The sequence below is a fragment of the Hippocampus bargibanti genome, linkage group LG09 (genome assembly GCF_051943395.1).
Source record: "Hippocampus bargibanti isolate YZ-2025 linkage group LG09, ASM5194339v1, whole genome shotgun sequence".
In the NCBI taxonomy this organism is placed as follows: domain Eukaryota; kingdom Metazoa; phylum Chordata; class Actinopteri; order Syngnathiformes; family Syngnathidae; genus Hippocampus; species Hippocampus bargibanti.
The window spans coordinates 2,550,001-2,575,000 of NC_142742.1; the positions used below are offsets into that span (position 1 = coordinate 2,550,001).

At 38.0% G+C, this 25,000-nt stretch overlaps 3 protein-coding genes across 5 annotated transcripts in view; 1 reads left to right on the top strand and 2 right to left on the bottom strand.

The window, feature by feature from the left end:
• Positions 1 to 2,858, top strand: part of LOC148893286 (lysophosphatidylserine lipase ABHD12-like) — a 7,704-nt gene extending 4,846 nt beyond the window's left edge. Inside the window, exons 8-12 of the mRNA XM_089004191.1 lie at positions 744 to 823; positions 891 to 973; positions 2,041 to 2,119; positions 2,196 to 2,329; positions 2,409 to 2,858. Coding sequence (XP_088860317.1) covers positions 744 to 823; positions 891 to 973; positions 2,041 to 2,119; positions 2,196 to 2,329; positions 2,409 to 2,436 — 404 coding nt within the window. The 3' untranslated portion in view covers positions 2,437 to 2,858. The remainder of the gene's footprint in view (positions 1 to 743; positions 824 to 890; positions 974 to 2,040; positions 2,120 to 2,195; positions 2,330 to 2,408) is intronic.
• Positions 2,859 to 3,689: 831 nt separating this feature from the next.
• On the bottom strand, positions 3,690 to 20,722 carry pygl (phosphorylase, glycogen, liver). 2 transcript variants are annotated; one of them, XM_089004189.1, is made up of 20 exons: positions 20,374 to 20,722; positions 18,517 to 18,618; positions 18,368 to 18,446; positions 16,918 to 17,021; positions 15,050 to 15,181; positions 14,813 to 14,924; positions 13,629 to 13,711; positions 13,350 to 13,487; positions 12,130 to 12,222; positions 11,896 to 12,042; positions 10,468 to 10,631; positions 10,186 to 10,300; positions 9,166 to 9,267; positions 7,720 to 7,867; positions 6,359 to 6,417; positions 6,136 to 6,277; positions 5,799 to 6,006; positions 4,976 to 5,110; positions 4,818 to 4,884; positions 3,690 to 4,142 (listed from the first exon to the last, which is right to left on the bottom strand). In XM_089004189.1, the coding sequence occupies exons 1-20, from the start codon at positions 20,614 to 20,616 to the stop codon at positions 3,954 to 3,956; spliced, it is 2,562 nt and encodes an 853-aa protein (XP_088860315.1). In that variant the 5' UTR covers positions 20,617 to 20,722; the 3' UTR covers positions 3,690 to 3,953. The 2 variants fall into 2 exon arrangements, with proteins under 2 accessions (XP_088860315.1, XP_088860316.1); XM_089004190.1 differs by having other exon boundaries at positions 15,050 to 15,177; positions 16,914 to 17,021.
• An 803-nt stretch (positions 20,723 to 21,525) lies between these two features.
• trim9 (tripartite motif containing 9) overlaps positions 21,526 to 25,000 on the bottom strand; it is an 18,705-nt gene continuing 15,230 nt past the window's right edge. Inside the window, exons 8-10 of one of the 2 annotated variants that reach the window (XM_089004296.1) lie at positions 24,792 to 25,000; positions 23,482 to 23,644; positions 21,526 to 22,315 (exon numbers count right to left, since the gene is read on the bottom strand). The exon at positions 24,792 to 25,000 is cut by the window's right edge and continues 95 nt beyond it. In XM_089004296.1, the coding sequence (XP_088860422.1) occupies positions 22,238 to 22,315; positions 23,482 to 23,644; positions 24,792 to 25,000 (450 nt within the window). In that variant the 3' untranslated portion in view covers positions 21,526 to 22,237. The remainder of the gene's footprint in view (positions 22,316 to 23,481; positions 23,645 to 24,791) is intronic. The other variant, XM_089004295.1, reaches the window with a different exon arrangement.

Below are 25,000 nucleotides of genomic sequence, written 5' to 3' on the forward strand. Positions count from 1 at the left end.
GGTCAGGAAACATATTAGCTATATCGCTATCTAGCTAGCAATTAGCTATCTATTACATAGCTTCAATCTAGCTAGCTAGCTATTAGCTGTATAGCTAGCTAGCTATTTGGGTCAGGAAACATATTAGCTATCTTGCTATCTAGCTAGCTATTAGCTATCTAGCTATCTATTACCTAGCTAGCTTTTTATTATTGTTATTTGTATTTATAAGTGCCTTTCAAAACATTATTATTATTATTAATAATAATAATAATGTAATTGTTTTGTTGTTTTGTTATTGTTTTGTTGTAATTATACTTATTGGAGCTATCTTCAAGTCAAGTCAGGAAACATATTAGCTATCTATCTAGCTAGCTAGCTGTCTATTAGCTATATAGCTAGCTAGCTATTTGGGTCAGGAAACATATTAGCTATACCGCTATCTAGCTAGCAATTAGCTATTACCTAGCTTTCTATATTTTTTAGTTATTCCGGGTTCAGTGCACACTGGCGTGTGTGGCTGCCGCTGCTCACCTACAGACAAACTCATCCCGTGACTGTAAAGTGACCTTGAGAGTTTTGAAAGGCGCTTATAAATGAAATGTATTATTATATTTAATATTATTATATTTTGCCCATTAATTCTTAATAAATAATTCCAAATTTTCTTTCAGCTTCCTTTTATTACTTTCCCCCTGTTATGCTGCTTCATTTGTTACAAAGGTCAGAAAAATACCTGTATGAAAATGAATTTTTTTTACCAGGTTCCATCGTGGATGCCTTAATTCTCGAGGCTCCGTTCACAAATATCGGAGAGGTCATTCTCGTCTTTCCTTTCGCCAAGGTGAGACTCATTTGTGATAGTTTACAGCCTGTTTCGAATCGTACTCGTATTAAAATATAACGCGCAGCTCTACAGTTTCCTTCCGGGCTTTGAACACTTCTTATGGACCACTTTGGAGAAGAACAAGCTGCGTTTTGCTAACGAAGACAAGTGAGTTGACATATTGAATGACCGAATCCTAGTTTTGTTTAACACCCCAATTGGAGTTTGACTTTAAAAAACACAGTATTAAAAATTGACCGGCGTGTAAAACAGTAGGATTTAATTACATTAAAATGGATATTCACACACATTATTTAATTTCACCTACCGTACAGATATTACATAATTAATCAATCTCCTAGGTCATATATTATTTCTACATTGCGAAGAACGAGTATTCATCGAGGTAACGTACTTTCTTCTTCGCTTTCTTCATTTTCATGTCAGTGTCATCTTCTTGAGTGCGCCGCAGTGCCCCTAAGAGGCCAGACCGTGCATTGCATAAAAATTAATTACTTTAAAAAAAAAACTCGTACCTGTCAGCTTATACTGTACGTTTCCCTGTATTTTATACGTTTTAAATCGTTTTAAATAACATACGGGTACTTCAACTTTTTATACGGAAAAAAACTGTGGACCGATCTTACAAATACCATTTTGGCTCAAATCCAGTTCGTCTCAACTGCTGCTCGCCAACGACAACGCTGCCGCCGATCGCTATTATTGTCACGGAAAACACGCAAGAGTAATCGTAAATATATCTTTTTTTCCGTACGATAAAAGAATAATAATAAAAAATAATATGCGCGATAAGCTAGCTGTCTACATTTCCAATTCGTGTTCGCGTTTTTTTATCATTTCAAATAATGCACGGCGTACTACAACTTTTAGACGGGCATTTATAAGGGCAGCTATTAGCCAATGTTGACGGATATGAAAACTGGTACATTATTTTATTTTCCTTTTGAATGATGTTTAAAGTTGACTTTCGGGTAATTAAATACATTTTGAAATCACTGAATAATCTTGTTGAATAATCGGCATTCTTCTCAAAATTGCTATAATCACTAAAATGATGGCAATTAAAAAAATGGAGGGTGTCCGTTATCAGCCATTTTGTTTTGTTTCATGTTCTCCTGATGAAGAGATTAAAAAGTGACCTTGAGAGTTTTGAAAGGCGCTTAGAAATGAAATTGATTATTATAAAATAAAACCATCAATGTCTTTATGTTCAGTTTAAAGGTGCTGACGTGCTCGTTGCTGATTCTCCACGCCGAAGATGATGACATGGTTCCATATGGCATGGGTCAAAAGGTAAACAACGGGGCATTTTTCATTCCAACGGATATGAACAAGACCTTCTTCTAATCCTTTGCATTTTCCCTTCCAGCTGTATCAGATTTCATTACGCACGCACAAGGAGCGCAGCAAAAAAGTCCCATTGGAAATGATCTCCTACCCGGCGAGTCGCGGATTCTCTCACAATGACATCTACTTGGATCCTAACTTGACCACGTCGGTGGGGTGAGAAAGCGCCTTTTTTTGGGGATAAAAAGTGTTAGAAAGGCGATGAAGACTATATTGTTTTTCTTTTTTGTTATAGTGATTTTCTGCAGAAGCTACGGGGGTAACGTGACTATCCCATAACAACGCATGAAGGCTCATGGAATGCACAGCTGCACTAATCTCTTTTTTTCCTGTAAAGCATTCCTTTTTTTTTGGATGTTATGCAATTGTGCTCAAAAAGGTTACAACCCTGGCATTTTTCTTTCTCGGACAAATAATGTATTTTATTTCTAAATTGGTTCCTAGACAGAGTGTGTAAGGTGAAAAGTGTGTATCCCAAAAAATTATTTCCCATAGGAAACCATTAAAATGAGAATAATCCGTTCCCAGGGCCCCATAAAACATAATTTTCTATAAAATAAGCCTTAAAGGTACACAAAATATACCTTATTTTATGTATAATAAATGTGCTATGGTATTATAATTAAAGAAATAAACTGTACTGTATAATAAAGTCGTTTTATTGACCTTTGTGATGGTCGTTGATGGATTGGAGTGACTGGTTTCATTAGCATTACCATTGCAAATTTCCCCATTATGGGACGAATAAAGGTTTTCTGATTCTGATGACACTTGATGAGGAACGTAACCTTTATCTTTCACCATCTTGAGGAATGATCCCTTGTAGGTGCTTTCTCTGCGATAATTTTACCTATTTCCTCATCAATTGTGTTGTTTCGCTGGGTTAATAGCTTTTTGCATCAAGTGTACAGATGGCTTGTGCGGGTTGTTCGTGGAGCCTGATTGACGGGATATTTTAACCTTGCAGTCTACACTCTGCCTTTCCACTATCAAAGTGGAAACTGTCGTCTGCCTGTCTCTTTAATGTTTAAACCACCCCCGCCGCTCACTGCTGCGTTCTTGACCAATCACGTGGCTTTAACCGAAGACTGGGGGCGGGGAATAGAGGACCAAAACAAGCCGGATGCCATTTTCTTGTTGGGAAAACGGGCTCGTTCGCGAACGACACATCACTCGTTGAGGCAGCGCCGTGCATGAAAAAAGTTCGTATGCCAAGGTAAAATTTCTATAAATGTAACGTTCGTAAACCGAAAAGTTCGTAAGCCAAGGGGTTCGTAAACCGAGGTATCACTGTATTTTTTTTCTAATAGTTTTATATTGCAATTGGATTTTTTTTTTAATAACTTGAATAAGTCTTTCCCCAAACACTGTTCGGCGGTATCTCTTGCCTTGAAAGATAATTCAGGTAGCGTGGAATGTTATGTGATTTTTCAAGGCGAAAGTCAAGGCAGCGCTGTGCAATCAGAGTAAATAAATTGCTTTACTGTAACGTAAGAATGTGAAAAAAATGTGGTGGTAGTCTTTTCAAATGCCTGAGATTTTAATGTGAACACTAGTAGGAAAACACTTTTTTTTTGGGGGGGGGGTCTTTACTCACTTCTAGCAGTTGCGCTAGAATGTTAACTCAGGTTCTGTTTTTAAGGCGATAATTGCGCTGTAACAGACACAAGAATAAGTCAATAAAGTTAAAGTGATGTGAAATTGAGATAGATTTGTTTTTTCCAAGGGGTGGGGGGTGTGGTGGTTACTGTTAGCTAAGTAAACCAAACCGAGGCCGCTTTTACATTTTCTTCAGCTCACGGGCGGTCTTCTCAAAAGCCTCCCGGGGTTCGCTAGGCGGGGGGATCTTGAGGTCGGTGGGTTCCACGCCCCAAACCTCCGTGGCGTATTCGGCGATGGTTCGGTCGCTGGAGAACTTTCCCGTCGCCGCGATGTTCTTCACCACCATTTTGGTCCATTGCTTCGGATTCTGGAATACAAAATGGCGGTCGAGTTACTCGAGCGCTCATGCGCTCAAACTCCCATGAGTACAACTATTCTTGATGTTAGCATAGCATTAGCATTTTGGTTAAACTGGAAGCAACAAGTATTTTGACAATATGTGTACAGTACTTGATAATAATAATAACAATAATCCATTTCATTTCTAAGCGCCTTTCAAAACTCTCAAGGTCACTTTACAGTCACAGGATCAGTTTTTCTCTGGGTGAGCAGCGGCAGCCACACGCTAGCGTTCACTCACCCTGGAAGTTACTAAAATAGATAGAAAGCTAGCTAGCTAATAGATAGCTAATAATAATACATCTTATTTAGCTAGCAAGAAAGCTAGCTAGCTATATAGCTAACAGATCCACAGCTAGATAGCTTGCGAGCCAGCCATAAAGCCATCTAGCCAGCTAATAAATAGCTAGCTTCACTTTGACCACATAGAATTATAATAAAGTAAAAATAAAATGTATTTTTATTATTATAGAATATTATTATATCATATATTTTAACAGAATATTGAAAGGCACTTATAAATTAAATGTATTGTAATTATTATAATTATTATCATCATTATCATCAACATTGTCATCAATATTATTATTATTATTATTATTATAAAAATTTAATTCTTCCAAAATGATTGATTCCACTTTACCTGATAGAGTTTGTTGACTTTCTCTTGAGATTTCAAGTACGCTTCAAAGTCGGCAAATACTTTGAACCTGTAAAGCAACGCAAGGAAATTTCATTGACTAAAAAACATTTTTTAAAGGTATACATTTTTATTTTTATTATTTTTTTTTTGCAACCCACCGGTCATATTTGAAGAGCATTTCGGTCAAATCCTTGAATAAATCCGGATTTTTGGGACTGAAGAAACCACTGGTGATCTGGTCCATCACTTGTTTCAGTTCAGGGATCTTTTTGTAGTAAGACATGGCGTCGTAGCTGAACAAAATGTCAAATATAAAATCAAGTTAAATTTAAAAATTAAAAAAATTAAAAATTAAAAAAAATGTAAAAATTTAAACATTTTAAATTTAAAAATTTTAAAAATTTAACATTTTAAAAAAATTAAAAATTTTAAATTTTAAAAATTAAAAAATTGAAAAATTGAAAAATGTTAAAATTTACAACTTTAAAAATTGAAAAATTTTACATTTTAAATGTTAAATTTTAAATTTTAAAATTTTAAAAATTTAAAAATTTAAAAATTTAACATTTAAAATTTTAAAAATTAAAAAATTGAAAAATTGAAAAATTGAAAATTTCAAAAATTTAAAAATTTACAACTTTAAAAATTGAAAAATGTAAAATTTAAAAATGTAAAATTTAAAACTTTAAAAATTTAAAAATTAACACTAAAAATAAAAATAAAACTTAATTTGATTTCTAAGCGCCTTTCAAAACTCTCAGGTTCACTTTACAGTCATTTTGTTTTCTTGCGGGTGAGCAGCGGCAGCCATCATTCACTCAACCCGGAATAACTCAAATAGATCGAAAGCTAGCTAGATAGCTAATAGCTTGCGAGATATTTAATAGATAGCTTGCTATCTAGATAGCTAATACATAGCTAGCCAGATAGCCAGCTCGATAGCTATAAATTATTATTTTTTTTTTTTGTTTGTTTGTTTACCCGTTTTTATCCATCTCGGCGACATCATCCACAGTCATTCCGAAAATGAAAAGGTTCTCCACGCCGGCCTCCTCGGCCATTTCCACGTTAGCGCCGTCCATGGTGCCGATGGTGAGCGCGCCGTTCAACATGAACTTCATGTTACCCGTACCCGACGCCTCGGTGCCCGCCGTGGAGATTTGCTCCGACAGGTCAGTGGCCGGGATCACTGACAGACAAAAACACACGTAAATAGGAAAAATTAGATCAAGGTGCCAATCATATTTATTCTTTGATATTTTGTCATATAATATGACACAAAAAAATAATAAAGTGGAAACAAATAGAAAAGTGAAACCTTTCTCGGCAAGGGAGACTCTGTAGTTCTCCAAGAAGATGACTTTGAGCTTGCTTCCCACCACGGGGTCGTTGTTGACCACGGCGGCGACGGAAGTGATCAGCTTGATGATCTTCTTGGCCATGTGGTACCCCGGGGCGGCCTGCGGGGGGCGACAGAGGCTAACATAATTTTGTGTGTGTGCATATATGTGTGTGTATGTATGCGTGTGTGAGTTGTGAACCTTTCCACCGATGATTACGGTTCGAGGTACAAAAGGCGCAGTTGGGTTCTTTTTGATGCCTGCGGGACAACAGAAAAATTATTATGATGATTATTATTATTATTATTATTTGTCCGATTGATAAATTTGAGCTAAAATGACAATGTAGAAGTTGTGTGTGTGTATATCTCTTTAACTCATTCATTGCCATTCACGATTTATTACGGAAATAGAAAGTATGACGTAGAGCGTCATTTTTTTCAGGCTTTGTTTTTTCATGCTTGGGTGCCGATAAAGCGCTGGCCAGACCTCTGGCAATGTTTTTTTTTTTTTCATTTCCACAAGGGGGCAGCATTTTCCTTTTGTCCATGTTAGCGCTTTGTTCCAGCTTCAGCTGTTGTTAAAGCGCTATATACACCAATTGTGTATGTATTGCATTGTATTTTGGCCCTCATTTCAAGCTCAGATAACTCCAGACCTTTATAACTTAGGAATTAACCTTTTTTTCTTATGAAAGAAGAGAGTCTAAGGTTTCTTACGCTGTCTCGAATGTTTATGTAGTCCTAAAACTCAATATTCGGTGGGTACTGGAATTCGAGTGAAAATGATAACAACCCTGGCACAGGAGTGGAAACATTTTAGCACATCATCTGGCAGTGAATGAGTGAAACATGGCGGTAAGCTAGCTCGATCGCTAGCTATCTCGATCACTAGCTGGCTAGCTAGCTCGATCACTAGCTAGCTCGGTAGCTAGCTAGCTCGACAGCTAGCTAGCTCGATCGCTAGCTGGCTCGATCGCTAGCTAGCTCGACAGCTAGCTAGCTTGATCGCTAGCTGGCTCGATCGCTAGCTTGAGTACTAGCCAGCTTGATCACTAGCTAGCTCGATCGCTATCTAGCTTGATCGCTAGCTGGCTCGATCGCTAGCTAGCTCGATCGCTATCTAGCTCAATCACTAGCTAGCTCGATCGCGAGCTTGAGCACTAGCCAGTTTGATCGCTAGCTAGCTCGATCGCCAGCTAGCTCGATCGCAGTGAATGGCAGTGAATGAGTTAATAAAAAAATCATCTGGCAGTGAATGACTTCATAATAATTAAAAAAAAAATGCGAACAACAACAGTGCAAGTCAAAGCCTGCAAAGAAAAAAAAGTAAAATATGAATTGGGGCATCTCATTAAGGTTAATTAACGACACGTTGCATAATAATATCAACAAAGCGAAAGTGTGTGCGTGTAAAAAAAAAAAAAAAAAAAAAAACAGCATCTCGACGAGCGTGTGTTTGTTTGGACTTGCAGGAATGTGTGGGCGTGGCTATGTCCCGGGGAGGTCGAGGGGGCGTGGTCAACAACAACAACAAAATGTCGGCGTGTGGCCTATACGCACGGTTGTACATGGTGACAATGTGCAGGCAGTTGAGCAGCTGCCGCTTATACTCGTGGATCCTCTTCACGTGCACGTCAAACATGGACGCCGCGTTGATCCTCACCCGGTACTCCTTTTCCAGGTACTGCGCAAACTTCACCTTGTTGTCCTGTGCACGTGCAAAAACATGGGACATGAATACGCACACAGTTACAGTGTGTATGTGTGTATATATACACATACAGTACACAAGTATAAATACATAAAGGCATTCATATGTGTACATATACACACGTGCGTTTCAGAGGCGCATCGGGCTTGTTGCGACAACGCACATGAATTCCGAAAGCAGCCAACTTTGCGCAATTTGTACCTCGGCATGCAGAAGATACAAAAACTGGGCCGGAACATTATTATAATAATAATACAAACAAAGAATTACTGTATTTTCTGGAATATAATGCACACCTTCAACGAATGATATTTAAAAAAAAACGTTTCCATGCATAAGGTGCACCGCATTATAAGGGGCACCTTCAATGAATGACACATTTTAAAATGTTTTTAATAATAATAATAATAATAATAATAATAATATATTTCATTTATAAGCGCCTTTCCAAACTCTCAAGGTCACTTTACAGGAACAGGATAAGTTTTTCTGTGGGTGAGCAGCGGCCGCCACGCGCGCCAGCGTTCATTCAACCCGGAAGTAATTCAAATGGATAGAAAGCTAGCTAGCTCAGAGTTAGCTAATAATCACTCAACCCGGAAGTAACGTTACAGTGAAACCTTGGCTTACGAACTTAATTGGTTCCCAGACAGAGTGTGTAAGGCAAAAAGTGTGTATCCCAAAAATCAATTTCCCATAGGAAACCATTAAAATGAGGAATAATCCGTTCCCAGTTCCCCATAAAACATAATTTTCTACTTTCTAATTTTCTTAAAACTACACAAAATACACCTTATTTTATGTATGATAAATGTGCTATGGCATTGTAATTAAAGAAATAAACTTTACCGTATAATAAAGTCATTTTATTTCCCTTTGTGATGGCCGTTGGTGGAATGGAGTGGCCGCTTTCATCAGCATTAAACACTTGATGAGGAACGTCGTCTTCTTTCACCGGGTTGAGGAATGATCCCTTGGAGGTGCTTTCTCTGCGATAATTTTACCCAGTTCCTCATCAATTGTGTTCTGTTTAGATGGGCTGATAGCTTTTTGCATCAAGTGTACAGAGGGCTTCATCACATCACTCATTGTGGCGCTCCGTGTGTATCCAGAAAAATAGTTTGCATGCCAAGGTAAAATTTTCATAAATTTAACGTTCGTAAACCGAAAAGTTCGTAAACAAAGGGGTTCGTAAACTGAGGTATCACTGTACTATTATAATTTAGCGTATCAAAGTATATCAAAGTAGCAAATGGCGTTCGCCTCGCCGATCGAAGCGTCGTTGGAAAAAGCACCTGTTTCACTTTAGAGACATCGCGGATGAAAGCGGCGTTGTCCACAAAGTCGTTGAGCTGCCGCAGTTGGCTGAGGTCCTTCACGTAGTCCTCGCCAATCACCTGGACAGGGAAGACGGATATTGTTTATGGAAAGTAAGTATATAGACAGATAGATAGGTCGCTACCTAGCTAGGTTGCTATCTAGTAAGGTCGCCAGCTAGCGAGGTCGCTAGCTAGCTAAGTTGTTAACTAGTAAGGTCGCCAGCTAGCAAGGTCGCCAGCTAGCAAGGTCGCTAGCTAGCAAGGTTGCTAGCTAGCTAAGTTGCTATCTAGTAAGGTCGCCAGCTAGCAAGGTCACCAGCTAGCAAGGTCGCTAGCTAGCTAGGTTTCTATCTCGCTAGGTTGCTAGACAGCCAGGTCGCTAGATAGCTAGTTCGCTAGCAACCTACGTCGCTAGCTAGCTAGCTAGCTAGATAGATTTTTGTTTAGATTAGATTAACCCATTTGCTGCCATTCCCGAATTTATTCGGGAATTGAAAAATGTGACGTGGAGCGCCATTCCCAAATTTGTTTGGGTTTTTGTTTTCATGCTGGGGGTGCCGATAAAATGCTGGTCAGACCTCTGTCAATGTTTTTTCCCTCCCACAAGGGGTTAGAATTTGCCTTTTTGTCCATGTTAGCGCTTTGTTACAGCTTTAGTTGTCGTTAAAGCGCTATATGAACCAATACAGTATTTATGTATTGCATTGTATTTTGGACAGCCACCCTCATTTCAAACTCATATAAGTCCAGAACAATATAATTTAGAAATTAACACTTTTTTTTCAGATGAAATCAAATAATCTAAGGTTTCTTACGCTGCATTGAATCTTTATGTAGTCCTAAAACTCAATATTTTGTGGGTTTGAGTGACGATGACAAAAACCCTGACACTGGAGAGGACACATTTTTGCACATCGTCTGGCAGTGAATGAGTTAAAGATGAATCGAATCTAAACAAACACATTTTTGGGGAATAAAATAAATGTAATTAAAAACCTCGGCAATGAGTTCGGCCAGTCCGGGGTTGCACAGCAGCAACCAGCGTCTCGGAGTGATGCCGTTGGTCTTATTCTGGAACTTCTTTGGCTCCAGTTCGTTGAAGTCGCGGAATCTACAAGATTGCGCAGCCCATTAATTGCGCGTTGTGCAAAGTCTGCCTAGCAACAAGTGGCCGTCAACAGGAAATGTGCAAGTGTTGCGACAGAACGTGATGACACACTTTGCTGCAAATTTGAAATGTGACATTTGGGGCTTGGATGGGGGTCAGGGGTCACTCACACTTGGGTCTTGATGATGTCGGAGTGTATGCGAGCGACCCCGTTGACGGCGTGCGAGCCCACGATGCACAGGTGCGCCATGTTGACCCGTTTGCCTCCCTCCTCCTCGATCAGTGACATCTTCCTCAGCTTGTCGATGTTGTTGGGGAAGAGCGACGCGATCCTCTGCATGCAAGGGGGAGAGATAGGTGAATGAATGAATGAATGAATGAATAAATAAATGAACACATACATAAATAAACGAGCAAATAAATAAACAAATGAACAAATAAATGAATAAATGATTGAATAAATAAATAAATATAAAGGCATATAAATAAATAAATAAATAAAATGAATGAATAAATGAACGAACGAACGCATAAATAAATAAATAAATAAATAAACGAACGCATTAATAAAATAAATAATACATAATAAATAAGTAAAATACACAAATGAATGAATAAATGAACAAATGAATAAATAAATAAAATGAACACATGAATAAATAAATGAACAAATGAACAAATAAATAAACAAATGAATAAATGAATAAATGATTGAATAAATAAATAAATAAATAAATAAATAAATAAACGATTAACTAAATAACTAAATAAATGAATAAATGAATAAATGAACGAATAACTAAATAAATAATAAATAAATAAATAAATGAATAAATGATTGAATGAATAAATAAATAAATAAATAAACAAACGAATAACTAAATAACTAAAATGAATAAATGAATAAACGAACGAATAACTAAATAAATAATAAATAAATAAATAAATGAATACATGATTGAATAAATAAATAAATAAATAAATAAACAAACGAATAACTAAATAAATGAATAAACGAACGAATAACTAAATAAATAATAAATAAATAATAAATAAATAAATAAATAAATAAATGAATAAATGAATAAATGAATAAAATACACAAATGAATGAATAAATGAATGAACGCATAAATAAATAAATAAATATTTTTTTTTTTTTTTTTAAACTGCCAGATTTCGGCAAGCCCCCCCCAAAAAAAATCTTCATTTTTGGCTTTTATTTTGAAATATCAAGCACAGACAAGCAGAACAGTGAAAAGCCGAAACAGCTCAAATCAGTCGCGAATGGAAATACTAAATAGAACCATTCCCCCAAAGAAAGGCGGAGCCATCTTGAAGTCAAAAACCAACAAACAAAATAAACAAAATAACAAATAATGTGATACAACATAAAAAAACACAAGACAGTCATTCAATCTTAAGCACTTTCTCCACCATCTTTGTTGTATGAAGCAGTCCTAGATAAAAGAGAAGAGGATAAAAGTGTCTTTTTCATCAGTGGATCAGGGACATCTAATTTCCCACATAAATCCGCTTCAATTCCTAGCCGCGATCTCTCGTTTATTCTATTTTTTTCGTCATGTGTGTGTCGCTCACATCCAAGTGAATCTGGTTGATCTGGTAGATGATCTGCAGATGTCGGGGCAGGAGCGTCTCCATCAGTTCCACCGGCCAGCGTTCCAAAGCCTCGGGGAGAACCGTGTGATTGGTGTAGGCGAAGGTGCGCTTGGTCAAGTCCCAAGCCTGTTAGGGACGCAGTTGACGTTTTTTTTTTTTTTTTTTTAGCAGAGGAAAAAGGAACACCTGCGTGTACGTCCGGCGAGTACTGACCACGTCCCAATCCAGCTTCTCGACATCCACAAAAATCCTCATCAACTCGGGGATTGCCATGGCTGGGTGGGTGTCGTTCAGTTGGATGGCAACCTGCAATCAGAACGTTTACTTTTACGTCCAAAAAGTTTCAAAATAAAACATTTTTTGTTATTTGAGTTTGGCCAACATTTTTTTTCTGATGTGTGATTGAATTATTTGTTTTTTTTCCAAAATATTTTGGTTTGTCTCATAATTGTGTTTGTTTTTAAATGTCATGTTTTCTCATAATTTTGTAATGTTTCCCCAATGATGATTATTATGATTATGATGATTATTATGATGAGTATTATGATGATGATTATTTTTATGATGATGATTATAATGATGGTGATTATGATTATGATGATGATTATGATGATGATTATTATTTTGAAGATGATTATTTTGATGATTATGATGATGATGAGGATTATTATGATGATGATTATTATGATGAGGATTTTTATGATTATGATTATTATGATGATCCTGATGATTATTATGATTATTATTATCATTATTATTATGATCATGATTATCATTATTATCAGTATTATCATTAATATTATTATGATTATTGATTATTTTTTTTTTATTATTATTATAATTTCCTTTTTTAAATATATTTAGCTATTTTTTCAAATATTATTTTATGATTTCCTGTTTTTAAAGTGTGCAAATAATTTGATAAATTGTTTTATTTATTTCAGATGTATGTTTTTTAATTATTCCTGCATTTTTTTACATTTGTTGATTTTTTTCTAATATGGTTGTATTTACTGATAATACAATATTTATTTTACGATAGCTGCATTTAAGGTGGGCAACAAAATGGAGAAATGATTGATTTTATATCGATGTTTTTCAATTATTTGTGTTTTTTTAATATCTGTTTTTTTTATCGGATATTGTGGCGGTATTCTTGCATTTAATGATAATTTACTATTTTTCCAAATATTTTAATTAATTTATTTTTACAGATTTTTTTATACAGTATTTTTTTCCTACTGTTTTTTTTTTCAAATATTTTTCAGTAGTGTGTAGTATTTTTGGGTGTATTTTTCTGTCCTTAAACATATTTATTTTTTTTTTTTTTTTTTAATTTGCAAACATTTGCGAAAGACGGACCAATCTTCTTTTCGAAACTTGGTTCCTTGATTCAAAGTGGTAAAAAATAAAAGTGCTTCCTGTTTGCTCACTTTTTCAGGGAAGCTATCAAAGGACGTCCGTCCTGGCGTCCCTTTCTTGGTGGTCTTGAAGCGACGGATGATGTCCTGGAGGGTGGCGGCAACCACAAAGTACTCCTGCTTCAAACGCAGTTCTTTACCTTCGAAAAACTAAACCACACGCACACGGGAAAAAAAATAACTTTTCAATTCACGCTTCTGTGACTGTAAAGTATCCTTGAGAGCTTTGAAAGGCGCTTAAAATGTAATGTATTATTATGATTATGATTATTATTATTAATGCTTACGTACGTTGTCATTGGGGTAAAGCACTCTGGAAATATTCTCCGCCAGATTGCGGTCCAAGACGGCCTCGATGTAATCTCCCACGTTAACTGTCGCATGAAAGTACGTGGACGGTTTTAACGCAACGTTTCTTCACAAGAAACAGGAAATAATGTTGCTTAAAGGACAACCGACGCCTCCGGACAAGTTGTGTCCATAATTTGTAAAATCACTTCAAATGACTTCTACTGAGCGTATTTTACAAAGATTGTAAAATATAGAGTTGATGACGTCACGGAGGGAACGCCCCTGACCGAGAAAGCGACGCATAATGCATTTTGTGTACTTTGTTTGGTCTGAAAACTTCATGTTGATCCGTGTTGATGACGAAATTAGAAGGAAAAATCAAATAATGTGATGGTGAATTGTTGTGTGTTGCACCAAGACTACTATTTAATACTAGTAGACACAAATTCCCAATAGACAAATCAGCCCATTTCCAACATCGCTTGGGCGCCATCTTGTGCATTTTCGGAACTGGGCGGATTCAGAAAGTCCCGCCCCCTTGTTCATGACTTCACGCTCGGATACTCCTTCACAAACTGCCTTGCTCCAGAATCAAAACAATGGCTTCAGAGAGTTCAGATTGGGAGAAGATGCTTTCTTGTTGCTCATCCAGTTATGAATAGGATTCAAATAGTTCTGAAGAGGAAAGCATACATGTTTGAAATCGATTAAAGAAGTACTTCCGTATGAATTCGAGCCGTCTGGACTCCAATGTAGCGGCCAGAAAATGCACAAAATGGCGCACACGCTCCGTTGAAAATGGGCTGCTTTGTCCGCTGGGAATTTGTGTTAACTTACACCTTCTTTATGCGTGTTACCGCAATTGGCTGCGACACACAACGATTCACCATCGCGTCATTTATGCAGTTTTCCTTCTAATTTCGCCATCAACACGGTGTTTTCAGACGAAAAAAAGTACCCAAAATGCATCGTGTGTCGCTTTGCCGGTCAGGGGCGTTCCCTCCGTGACGTCACGTCAGGCATGGTCATCAACTCGAAAACAAGAGATTAAAAGGTAAAATTAGCTATATGCTGCGGAATCTTTTTAAAATGCGCTCAGTAAAAGTCATTTGAAGTGATTTTACAAATTATGGACGCAACTTGTTCGGAGGTATCGGTTGTCCTTTAAGTAACACGGCGCTCACAGTCTCTCAGGTTGAAGTCGTTGGGTGCACGAGCCGACCACAAACGCATCGTGTTGACTGTGTTGTTCATGTAGCCCGGGATGGGCGTGTCATACGGCATAGCCAGCACCACCTAGAGGGGGTCAAGCATATTGCATAAGATGAACGTGCGGCTACCCCAGGATGCCATTAAAAAGTCATTCACCCCCCCCCTGCAAGGCGTAGTAGTACAATCCGTTTTGTCAACGACACGGATACCTGCGTGTCGACCCACTTGGTGCCATCCTTAGTCTCTTCCACGCGTCCGTAAAAGTGAACGGGCAGCATGTACTCGGGGCGGGCCTTCTCCCAGGGATTTCCGTGACGAAGCCAATCGTCTGCCTCCTCTACCTGCAGGTGCAATGAAGAAGAAGATGGCGGATGTTACGGCAAAATAATATATTGTGATTTTTTTTAATGTATTTTTTTTTAGCATTTATTCTTATAAATGTTTACCGCGTCACATATATCGTCAGAGTCACCTGGAAAAAAGTGATGGAAACTAATTGAAATGTATACATACACGAAACATATTAGCTACCTAGCTAACAAGCTATATATTAGCTATCTAGCTAGCTAGAGAGCTAGGTATTAGCAATATAGCTAGCTATTTGAGTCAGGAAACATATTAGCGATCTAGGTAGCTGTCTAGCTATTAGCTATTTAACATTCTATTAGCTAGCTAGCTAGTTTTCTATCTTTTTGAGTTGCTTCCGGGTTGAGTGAACGCTGGCGCGTGTGGCTACCGCTGCTCACTCACAGAAAAAAATATCCTGTGACTGTAAAGTTACTTTGAGAGTTTTGAAAGGCGCATACAAATGAATAATAATAATAATAATAATAATAATAATAATACATTTAATTTACAAGCGCCTTTCTGAACACCCAAGGACACTTTACAATAAAAACAATACATAAAACAATAAATAATAAAATAGCAGATTAAACTGGACCATGAAAGCAAGTTTAAACAGGTGGGTTTTGAGGTGAGATTTGAAAGTAGGAAGGGAGTCAATATTACGGATGTTGGGTGGAAGTGAGTTCCAGAGTTTGGGAGCAGAGCGGCTGAAAGCTCTGCACCCCATCGTGGTGAGACAGGCAGAGGGCATACAGAGGTGGAGGGAGGATGAAATGTATTATTTTTATTTATTTTCTTTAAACGTGATCGTGTGCTTACAGTGTTTTCTAATTTGTTAATTTGTTATATTAACTCATTCACTGCCAGACGATGTGCAAAAAAAATGTGTCCACTCCAGTGCCAGGGTTTTTGTCATTTTCACTCAAATTGCAGGACCCACAGAATATTGATTTTTAGGGCTACATAAACATTCAATGCAGTGTAAAAATGTTACTTTCTTCTTTCATCAGAAAAAAATAGTTAATTCCTAAGTTATATGGGTTTGGAGTTATCTGATTTTGAAATGGGGGTGGCTGTACAAAATACAATGCAATACATACATATTGATTTATATAGCGCTTTAACAACTGTGAAAGCTATAACAAAGCGCTAAGATGGAAAAAAAGGGAAATGCTGCCCCCTTGTGGAAAAGAAAAAAACATTGCCAGAGGTCTGGCCAGTGCTTTATTGGCATCCAAACAAGAAAAAAAAATCTGAATAAATTCAGGAATGGCAGCTAATTAGTTAATATTTTTGAGGGGTGTAGCAAAATTATTTTCTGAATATCTATTTGGTTTTTCTCATATTTCTTTTGAAATAATATCAGGTATTTTCCCCTGCTTTTGCAAATTTCTTTCTATATTTCTTTTTATATTTTTTACTATTCTTACTATGACTCCCGTTATTTTTTTTTTTTTTTGCTAATCTGGACAAAAGTGCATGTTTGCACTGGAGCCTTGAACTGCAAATAAGCAGGAATCCAAAAGGGCAAAAAAAAAAAAAAAGATAAAAAGATTTTCTGTCTGCATACTTCCAACAGACACGTTAGCGGTAATGATTAGCTTGTGTTGCAAAGCGACCTACTCCACTTTGACCCCAGGTCTGATCTCGTAATAATACGAATAAGCAAAATAAAAGAAACTGATTAGAGCTGCACTATGAACCGATTGGTGCCTTTTGTTATACCGACCTGCCAACCGTCCCTGATTTTCTGGTTAAAGATTCCGTATTCGTAGCGGATGCCGTAACCGTACGCCGCTAGTCCCAGAGTGGCCATGGAGTCCAGGAAGCAGGCTGTTAGCAAACAAATGACGGAATTGCTCATTTCTTTTCAAATAAGTGTTTTTAAAAAAAACATTCAAATACGTTTTCTGTTTTTTTTTTTTTTTTTTTTTTTACATACAGAGATACCTCGGTTGACGAACGCTTTAGCTAACAAATTTTTCACCTTACGAACATTAAATTTGCGAGAATATAATCTTGGCATACAAACTAGTTTTCGGGAAACACATCGAGCGCCACAATGGCTGGCGGACTAGTTTTCCACACCCACTTTCTTCGAGTGCAGACTTGTCTTGTTATCGAGTGGAGTAATTGTGCTTTTTTGGGATCGAAAAAGACCCCACGAACACGAACGAGGTGTGACTTAGCGTCCCAGTACCAGTATGCTAAGTCGAACATTGCTATGTGTGGCTTAGGGTGTTTCTGTGTTGTCTAAGCAACGGTCTCAAGCAACAGAAGAGGTTGAAAACAAAAGCTTTTACTGTCACATGCTAATGTCGCTAATTACTAGAAGCGTTACAGTCTCAACTCAACTGAACTGTATTTATAGAGTACTTCAAACCGTTATAATTAAACATGTCATTCTTACGTGTAAAGATGGAAATATGCTACTCAATTCTGTGTATTGATTAGTGACATTCAGTGTATCGGCTATCTAGCTATCTATCTATTAGCTATATAACTATTTAGGTGGCTTGCTATCTAGCTAGCTATCTCACTATCTGTTATTATTATTATAAAAACTTCTGGTGATTTGGATTAATGAAAAGCAGCTAGTAGGGGACAGTGTGAGTGAGGGTATTATTGGCGAGAAAGTACGGCAACTTCACTCGGATATCATCAAGAAGCAAGTACAGTAAAGTCTCGTTATATCGATATCGGATATATCGATAGTCCCGGTTATATCGATACTATTTCTATGCACGCACGGAGAAAATTACATGCAAACAGGGTCGGATATATCGATAGTCCCGGTTATATCGATATTTTTTCGGACTCCCTTGAATATCGATATAACGAGACTTTACTGTACATCAACGACCATCACAAAGGTAAATAAAATGACTTTATTATACAGTACAGTTTATTTCTTTAATTACAATATAATAACACATTTATTATACATAAAATAAGATATATTTTTTGTAGTTTTAAGAAAATTAGAAAGTAGAAAATTGTGTTTTATGGGGACCTGGGAACGGATTATTCTCATTTTAATGGTTTTCTATGGGAAATTAATTTTTGGAAGACACACTTTTTGCCTTACACACACTTTCTGTGAACCAATTATGTTCGTAAACTGAAGTATCACTGTACTTTTATACCAACTACGTATGTCAACACCTTCAATCTCCTACCTGCAAGTCTGCCGAGTCCCCCGTTGCCCAGACCCGCGTCCTCCTCGACCTCCTCCAACTCTTCCATGTCAAGGCCAAGCTACCCGATTAAAAACGCGACATGCTAACAAACACATGTTGCGTGTGGTATGCAAATGAGCCAGTCCGACCTGGTAGATGGCTTCGTCGCAGGCGTTCTGCAGGCCCAAATTGATCATGGTGTTCTGCAGCGTGCGGCCCATATAGAATTCCAGGGATAGGTAGTACACCCTCTGCATTCGGTCACACGGAATGAAAAGAATTGAGGTACGGCGAAAGGGTACATCACAATGTGCTAGCGCGTACACAATAAAAGCACAATGTAAACGGGCGTGAGGTGCAAATATTGATCATTTAATATTTGCCATGCATGGATTGATTTCATTTGCCGGGATTTGTTTATCCAGAATTGTTCGATTCGTGTATTAAATACATTACTTGATAATTGACGCCCATTTTAAATGCACAGATTATGTTTATTAATTGCATTAGGCCACAGGTGTCAAAGTCAAGGCCGGCGGGCCAAATCCGGCCCGCCACATCATTTTTTTCGGCCCGCGAAAGCAAATCAAACTTGTTAAATTCCATGATAATTGCTAAAATCTGAGCCAAAATTTCACATTTTTGGATGTCAACCACAATAAAAGTCATTCTTCTTGACTTCAGATTTGAAAACGAGTTAGTCATTAATTTGCTGTGTGCTCTATATGTAATATTTGAAGGGATTTAAACATTCTAATGGGTTCCCCAAATTCATAACGGCCCTCGAGAGGAAACCATAACTACAATGTGGCCCGCGGCAAAAAATGACTTTGACACCCCTGCCTTAGGCTGTTCAATCCCGTTTTTCAGGCTCATCAATACCCACAGCGCTAATACGTTTTATATCTAAAATTTTATTTGGCAATGTCATCAAACGTTTTGTCTTTATCTTGAAATGGCCAGGTTTTCAGTTATGGTAACCTATCATAAAAAATAACAAAATAAATCAATAACAATATAAATCAATTAATATTTTAAAAAAACAGCAGTGTAACTGGCAACTAATGACAAGATACCCGCCAGTTACAAGCAGCACTAAAAATAAACGTTGGTGTCAAGTAGGAGACCACAAAATATGATCTGATGGACCACAAATGGCCCCCGGGCTTTATGTTTGAGACCGATAAATGATCTTTTTTTTTTTAAATGAGAATAATTTTCAGTGGACATACACAGTTGACCCCAATTAAGTGTCCAGTAACTCAGTTAGTTACTTAGTTGATTGTTTGCTTAGTTGGGTAGGTGGCTAGTCAGATAGTCGTTTTGTTAGTTACGTAAACAGATTAGTAATTGGTTAGCGGTCTTGTCGGTTAGTTAGTTGGCTATATAGTTAGACAGTTAGCTAGTTAGTTATAGTTAACAGTTAGCTATATAGCTAGTTAACAAGTTATTAGATAAATAGTTTGCTTGTTAGCCAGTTAGTTGGCTGGTTATCTAGTTGGTAAGCTAGTTGGTTATGTGAGCACAGTAAAATTGTTTTGCAAGCTTGTTGGTTAGTTAGTTTGCTCTCTAGTTAGAAAGTTAGATAGTTAATAGTTAGCTATATAGCTAGTTAATGAGTTAGTAGTTAAATAGTTAGCTTGTTAGCTAGTTGGTTATCTGGTTGATTATGTGAGTACATAGTAAAATTGGTAAGTGGGGTTGTCGGTGAGTTCGTTAGCTAGCTAGTTAGACAGTTATGTAGTTAACCGGTTAGATACTGTTAGGTTAAAAGTCCGCTCGCACATCCACTATTTATGCTGAGTAACTCATTATTTTACCGCTTATCCTACATAATGCTTAACATAGCTAACTAAATGTATTTATTTCCTTCAATACATAGTTAACTTGTGAAACACTTAGGTGGTTAGCTGGTTGGTTAACTGGTTGGTTAATTGGTCGGTTAGTTGGTTGGTTGGTTAGTATGTTGGTTGGTTAGTTAATTCGTGGCACTTTATTGCTCTTACCTTGGGGTCGGCCTCGTAGTAGAACTGCTGCGTCCGGATCCATCGGCCCACCAGGTGGTCGCGGACGGTGTGCGCCAGGGCGAAGTAGTAATCCCGCGGCGTGGCGATGTTGCGGTCCTTGACCAGCGTGAAGTGCAGGTGTCGGTTGAAGCCCTTCTTGAGCTCGGCGACGTTTTCCACGCCCACGATGCCGCGAATGCTAATCTGCTTGCGCTTTTCCTGGTCGCTCAGCGGGGTGGCCATGATTTTGCCGGCTTGTCTGTCCGCCTGGAGTACGTGTCAAGTCTGGGTGGTTGCTATTCGGTCGCTCGGTTGGTGCTCCGGCAGTGAGTGGCGTTCAGGAGTTGAGGAAGTTCACTTTCCCTGGTAGGTGGGGCAAGGGGGGCCGTGACTATTTCAGGAAGTAAATACAAAGCTTCGCCTCTTCTACCTTGTGGCTTCCTCGGCTTTTAGCCAATCAGCTTTCAGCAAATTCACGTTAAGACTTTGACATATGAATGGATGGAAAATATAATGAAAATATTAGTAATGTTTTTAATGTGACGTTTCTCACTTTTTTTTTGCCGTTTTTAAACCTTTTAGTTTTCCTTTTTGATCTTAATCAACTGTTATCCAATCAAATTTCGGTCTGCACACGTTTTGGCCAATCAATTTCTAGCAAGTTTACTTTCGACTAATCAGATGTTAGGTAGTCAACTGTTGGGCAGTCAATCAAACTTCTGCCTATTTTACGTGTAGTATTCTTTTGTGGATCAAATTTAAATCAATAAAAAGACAATTAAACACAATTTAAATGAATGACTATTTATTAAAAAATCCTACAGTTTATTTAATACTCACGAGATTTTTAAAGTGAGCACTTGCCGATGGTTGCCTACTCGGACGCCATCTTGGATTTCCCTTTTCACAATAATACTACTACTACTACTATAATAATAATAATGCTAATTTCATTTCTAAGCACCTTTCAAAACTCTCAAGGCAACTTTACAGTCACAAGATCAGTTTTTCTGTGGGTGAGCAGCGTCAGCCACACGCGGCAGCGTTCCCTCAACCCCAAAGTAACTCAAATAGATAGAAAGCTAGCTCGCTAACTAATAGATACAGTCGCTAATAGATAGCTATCTAGTCATCTAGATAGCTACGATATGAATATTTAGTGAAACAAGCCTTCGTATTCCTCATCCATTTATTGAATATTCACATTTACAGGAAAACAGGCTCAAAATCATCCTAACAATGGGGCAGTTATCTAGTATTACAGCAGATAGGAACCGCCATCTCATGGCTTTAAAATAGAACAGAAACACCTTCACGTGATTACATTATTATGTACATTTAAATAGACTGTTGTATATACTGTATATGAGCCAGTGTCGCCCAGCGACTGCGCAATATTATCCCATAAAAAGCTACGATAGGCAAATGAAGCATCTGCTAATCTATTGAACTCGCTCATTCATACTGTCACGTATCTTTTTTTTTTTAACAAACGCACATGAACTGTGGTGGTCTGAGAAGAGAGATGCTGTCGTCGTGGCAACCAGCAGTAAACACCTGATGATCATATATATATATATATTTAGCTGAGCTTTGTAGTATAGCATACAAGTTAGTAGCAGATGGCGTAACAGGGTGGACCAGTGGACTCTGTCCTTGCCCTGCAGTGTCTGGCTGGCTAGGTATTGAAAAACACTATATAGTAAGATAGAGCACCTTATGTATGGATGTTGCCTTTTTCTTTCCTTTTCAAACACAAAAAGCCACGAGAAGCGCACAAACAAAAGCTTCTTTTTTTTGAGTCTTCCTCGCTGTGCTTTTTAAAATGAATGCGGGGCTTGTAGTCGGGTTTGATGGTTTTTTTTTAGCACATGTGGGCGGTGGGATCAAGCTCCCCAGGCGTGTAGAAATCCGGTATGGGCAAGCCGGTGTGCAGCGTCACCTGTTCAAATGAAGACATCATGTGATGCGTAAGCAAGCCTGAAGGTGGCGTTGTTGCTCTACTTCAGCGACACAAAAAACAATTGAAACACCCCCCACAAAAATTTAGTTGTTTTGTTTGAGGAAGTCTTTTTTTTAATCTTTTGAAGAGACAGCCTAAAGGAAAGACTTGGAAAGGGAGCAGTAAGAAAAACAATCCAGTATAAATATTTAAACTGAGAAGTTTTGAGTTAAAAAAAAAACGTCTGTGTATGTAGAGATATGAACAGTCTTACATTATATTAACTGTGTCGTTTTTTTTAAATGCATTTTTACATGTGTACATAATTACCAAATAATATTGCCGTATTTCCCGGTGTATAAGGAGCACTGGAGTTATAACGCGCAGCCAATGAATGGTGTATAGTTTTTCCATATACAGTGATACCTTGGCTTACAAACTTAATTGGTTCCCAGACAGAGTGTTTAAGGCGAAAAGTGTGTATCCCAAAAAATAATTTCCCATAGGAAACCATTAAAATGAGAATAATCCGTTCCCAGGTCCCCAGAAAACATAATAAATCAAAAGTCAAAGTCAGCTTTATTGTGAAATATGCTAATATGCATGACAATTTTCTACTTTCTAATTTTCTAAGCCTTAAAACTACACAAAATATACCTTATTTTATGTATAATAAATGTGCTATGGTATTATAAATAAAGAAATAAACTGTACTGTATAATAAAGTCGTTTTATTTGCCTTTGTGATGGTCGTTGATGGCTTGATGGAATGGAGTGGCATCATCAGCATTAAACACTTGATGAGGAACGTAACCTTCTTCTATCACTATCTTGAGGAATGATTGCTTCTAGGTGCTTTCTCTCTTATAATTTTACCTAGTTCCTCATCAATTGTGTTTTGTTTAGCTGAGTTGATAGCTTTTTGCATCAAGTGTACAGATATTTGTAGAACCTGATTGATGGGATATTTTAACCTTGCAGTCTACACTCTGCCTATCAAAGTTGAAACGAGTCCAAATGTCACTGTTTTCTATCCATTTTGTCACTATCTGTCATCTGCCTGTCTCTTTAATGTTCAAACCACTGCTGCGTTCTTGACCAATCACGTGGCTTTAACCGAAGACTGGGGGTGGGGATTAGAGGACAAAAAAAAAACTCGGCTGTACCTGTACATTCCGGTTGAGGCTAATGGCGGGGTAGAAGGGGCCCTCGAGCCCCTCAAAGGCCACGGGGCCTTGTTGCTCGTCGTTGATGAGAAAAATGAGGATCCCGCGCGTGAAGTCCAGCAGCACGCCGATGGTGGAGCCTTTGCCGATGCCGCCATCCGTTCTAAGAACACAGCATAAAAAAAAAAAAATCGTCGTTAACGGTATTTTAAAATTGGTCGCTTGTTGCTAGGCAGAATAAAAAATGGTGATGACAAATTGTGATTCATATCTTTTTGAATGCCATTCTTCTCTTTCGGGCGCCATCTTGGACTATCGATTGTGTACATGATTGTGCGAACTACGAAGCCCCCCAAAATAGCCAGTCATAAGAGGGTGTGTGCACTTTTGCAACTGCATCTTTACTTCACATTTGCAAGCAAATGTTGTCATCAGTTGAGATGTCCATGGCAGAGGCAACACAGAAAAATTGGAAAAAAATGATCTTGAGCTCATTTTTCAAAATAAAATAAAAAAAAATCAAATTTTTCCAGACCTTTTTTTCCCCAATTCATGCAAAACTACCAGACAAAGATAGGCTGCCAAATGAAAAACAAAGTGATTTAGTTTATTCAATACATTGTAAAAATGAAGATTGTAAAGAGCAATACATTGGGGAGACGAAACAAATTCTCAAAAAAGACTATCAACATCGCTAATCGATAATACTAGTGGGCCTCAATCTGCAGTACATATGCACCTAAAAGCTAGCAACCACTCATTTGACGACAATGACGTTAAAATCTTAGCGAAAAAAATAGGTTTGAAAGGGGAGTAAAAGAAGCTATTTTCATAAAACAGCAAAACCCATCACTAAATCGCCACGGTGAGGTGAGGTTCAATTTGGATCGTTCCTACAACCGACTTCTTAGGCAACATAGGCTTAGTTATGCTGATGAGGTGATACCACAGCAAATGGGGGCAATCAGGCCAGTCGTAGACCCCATACTCAAGCAGGACAATAGAAGTAATCAGTCAGGACAATAGAAGGAATCAGTGTCGCCGCAGAGAGTAGTCCTCTGCTCCCCCCAACCTGAGAGCAGGGACCAATCATAGCAGAGTCTGGCACCGCCACGTCTGGACAGTCGGGATATATATAGGGTTAAAACTACCAGCAAAAGAATTTAGTTCGCTGACGAAGCCTCTTGGATAAGAAGCGAAACGTCCGCCACCTTCAAAGAAGTACAGATGACGGCTGAAGAAACCTTTTCATCGATGGACCACTCCTGTACGACTGAGAGCTTACACAGACAAACATTTACATCCATTACCTGTTGGTGTGTGAGTTGTTGTGCATGAACCAGGAACGGTTGTTGTCCACATACATGGCCCAAGCTTTGTCGTCTTTCCCCAGCATGACATCTTTCAGCACGTCGGCCCTCGCGACTCCGAAGGCGGGGTCGGGGTGGTTATCGTAACGGTCCAGCGTCATTTCCCAGTAATGGATGCCGCGTGAGAAGGCCACGCCCCCCAGCGCCAC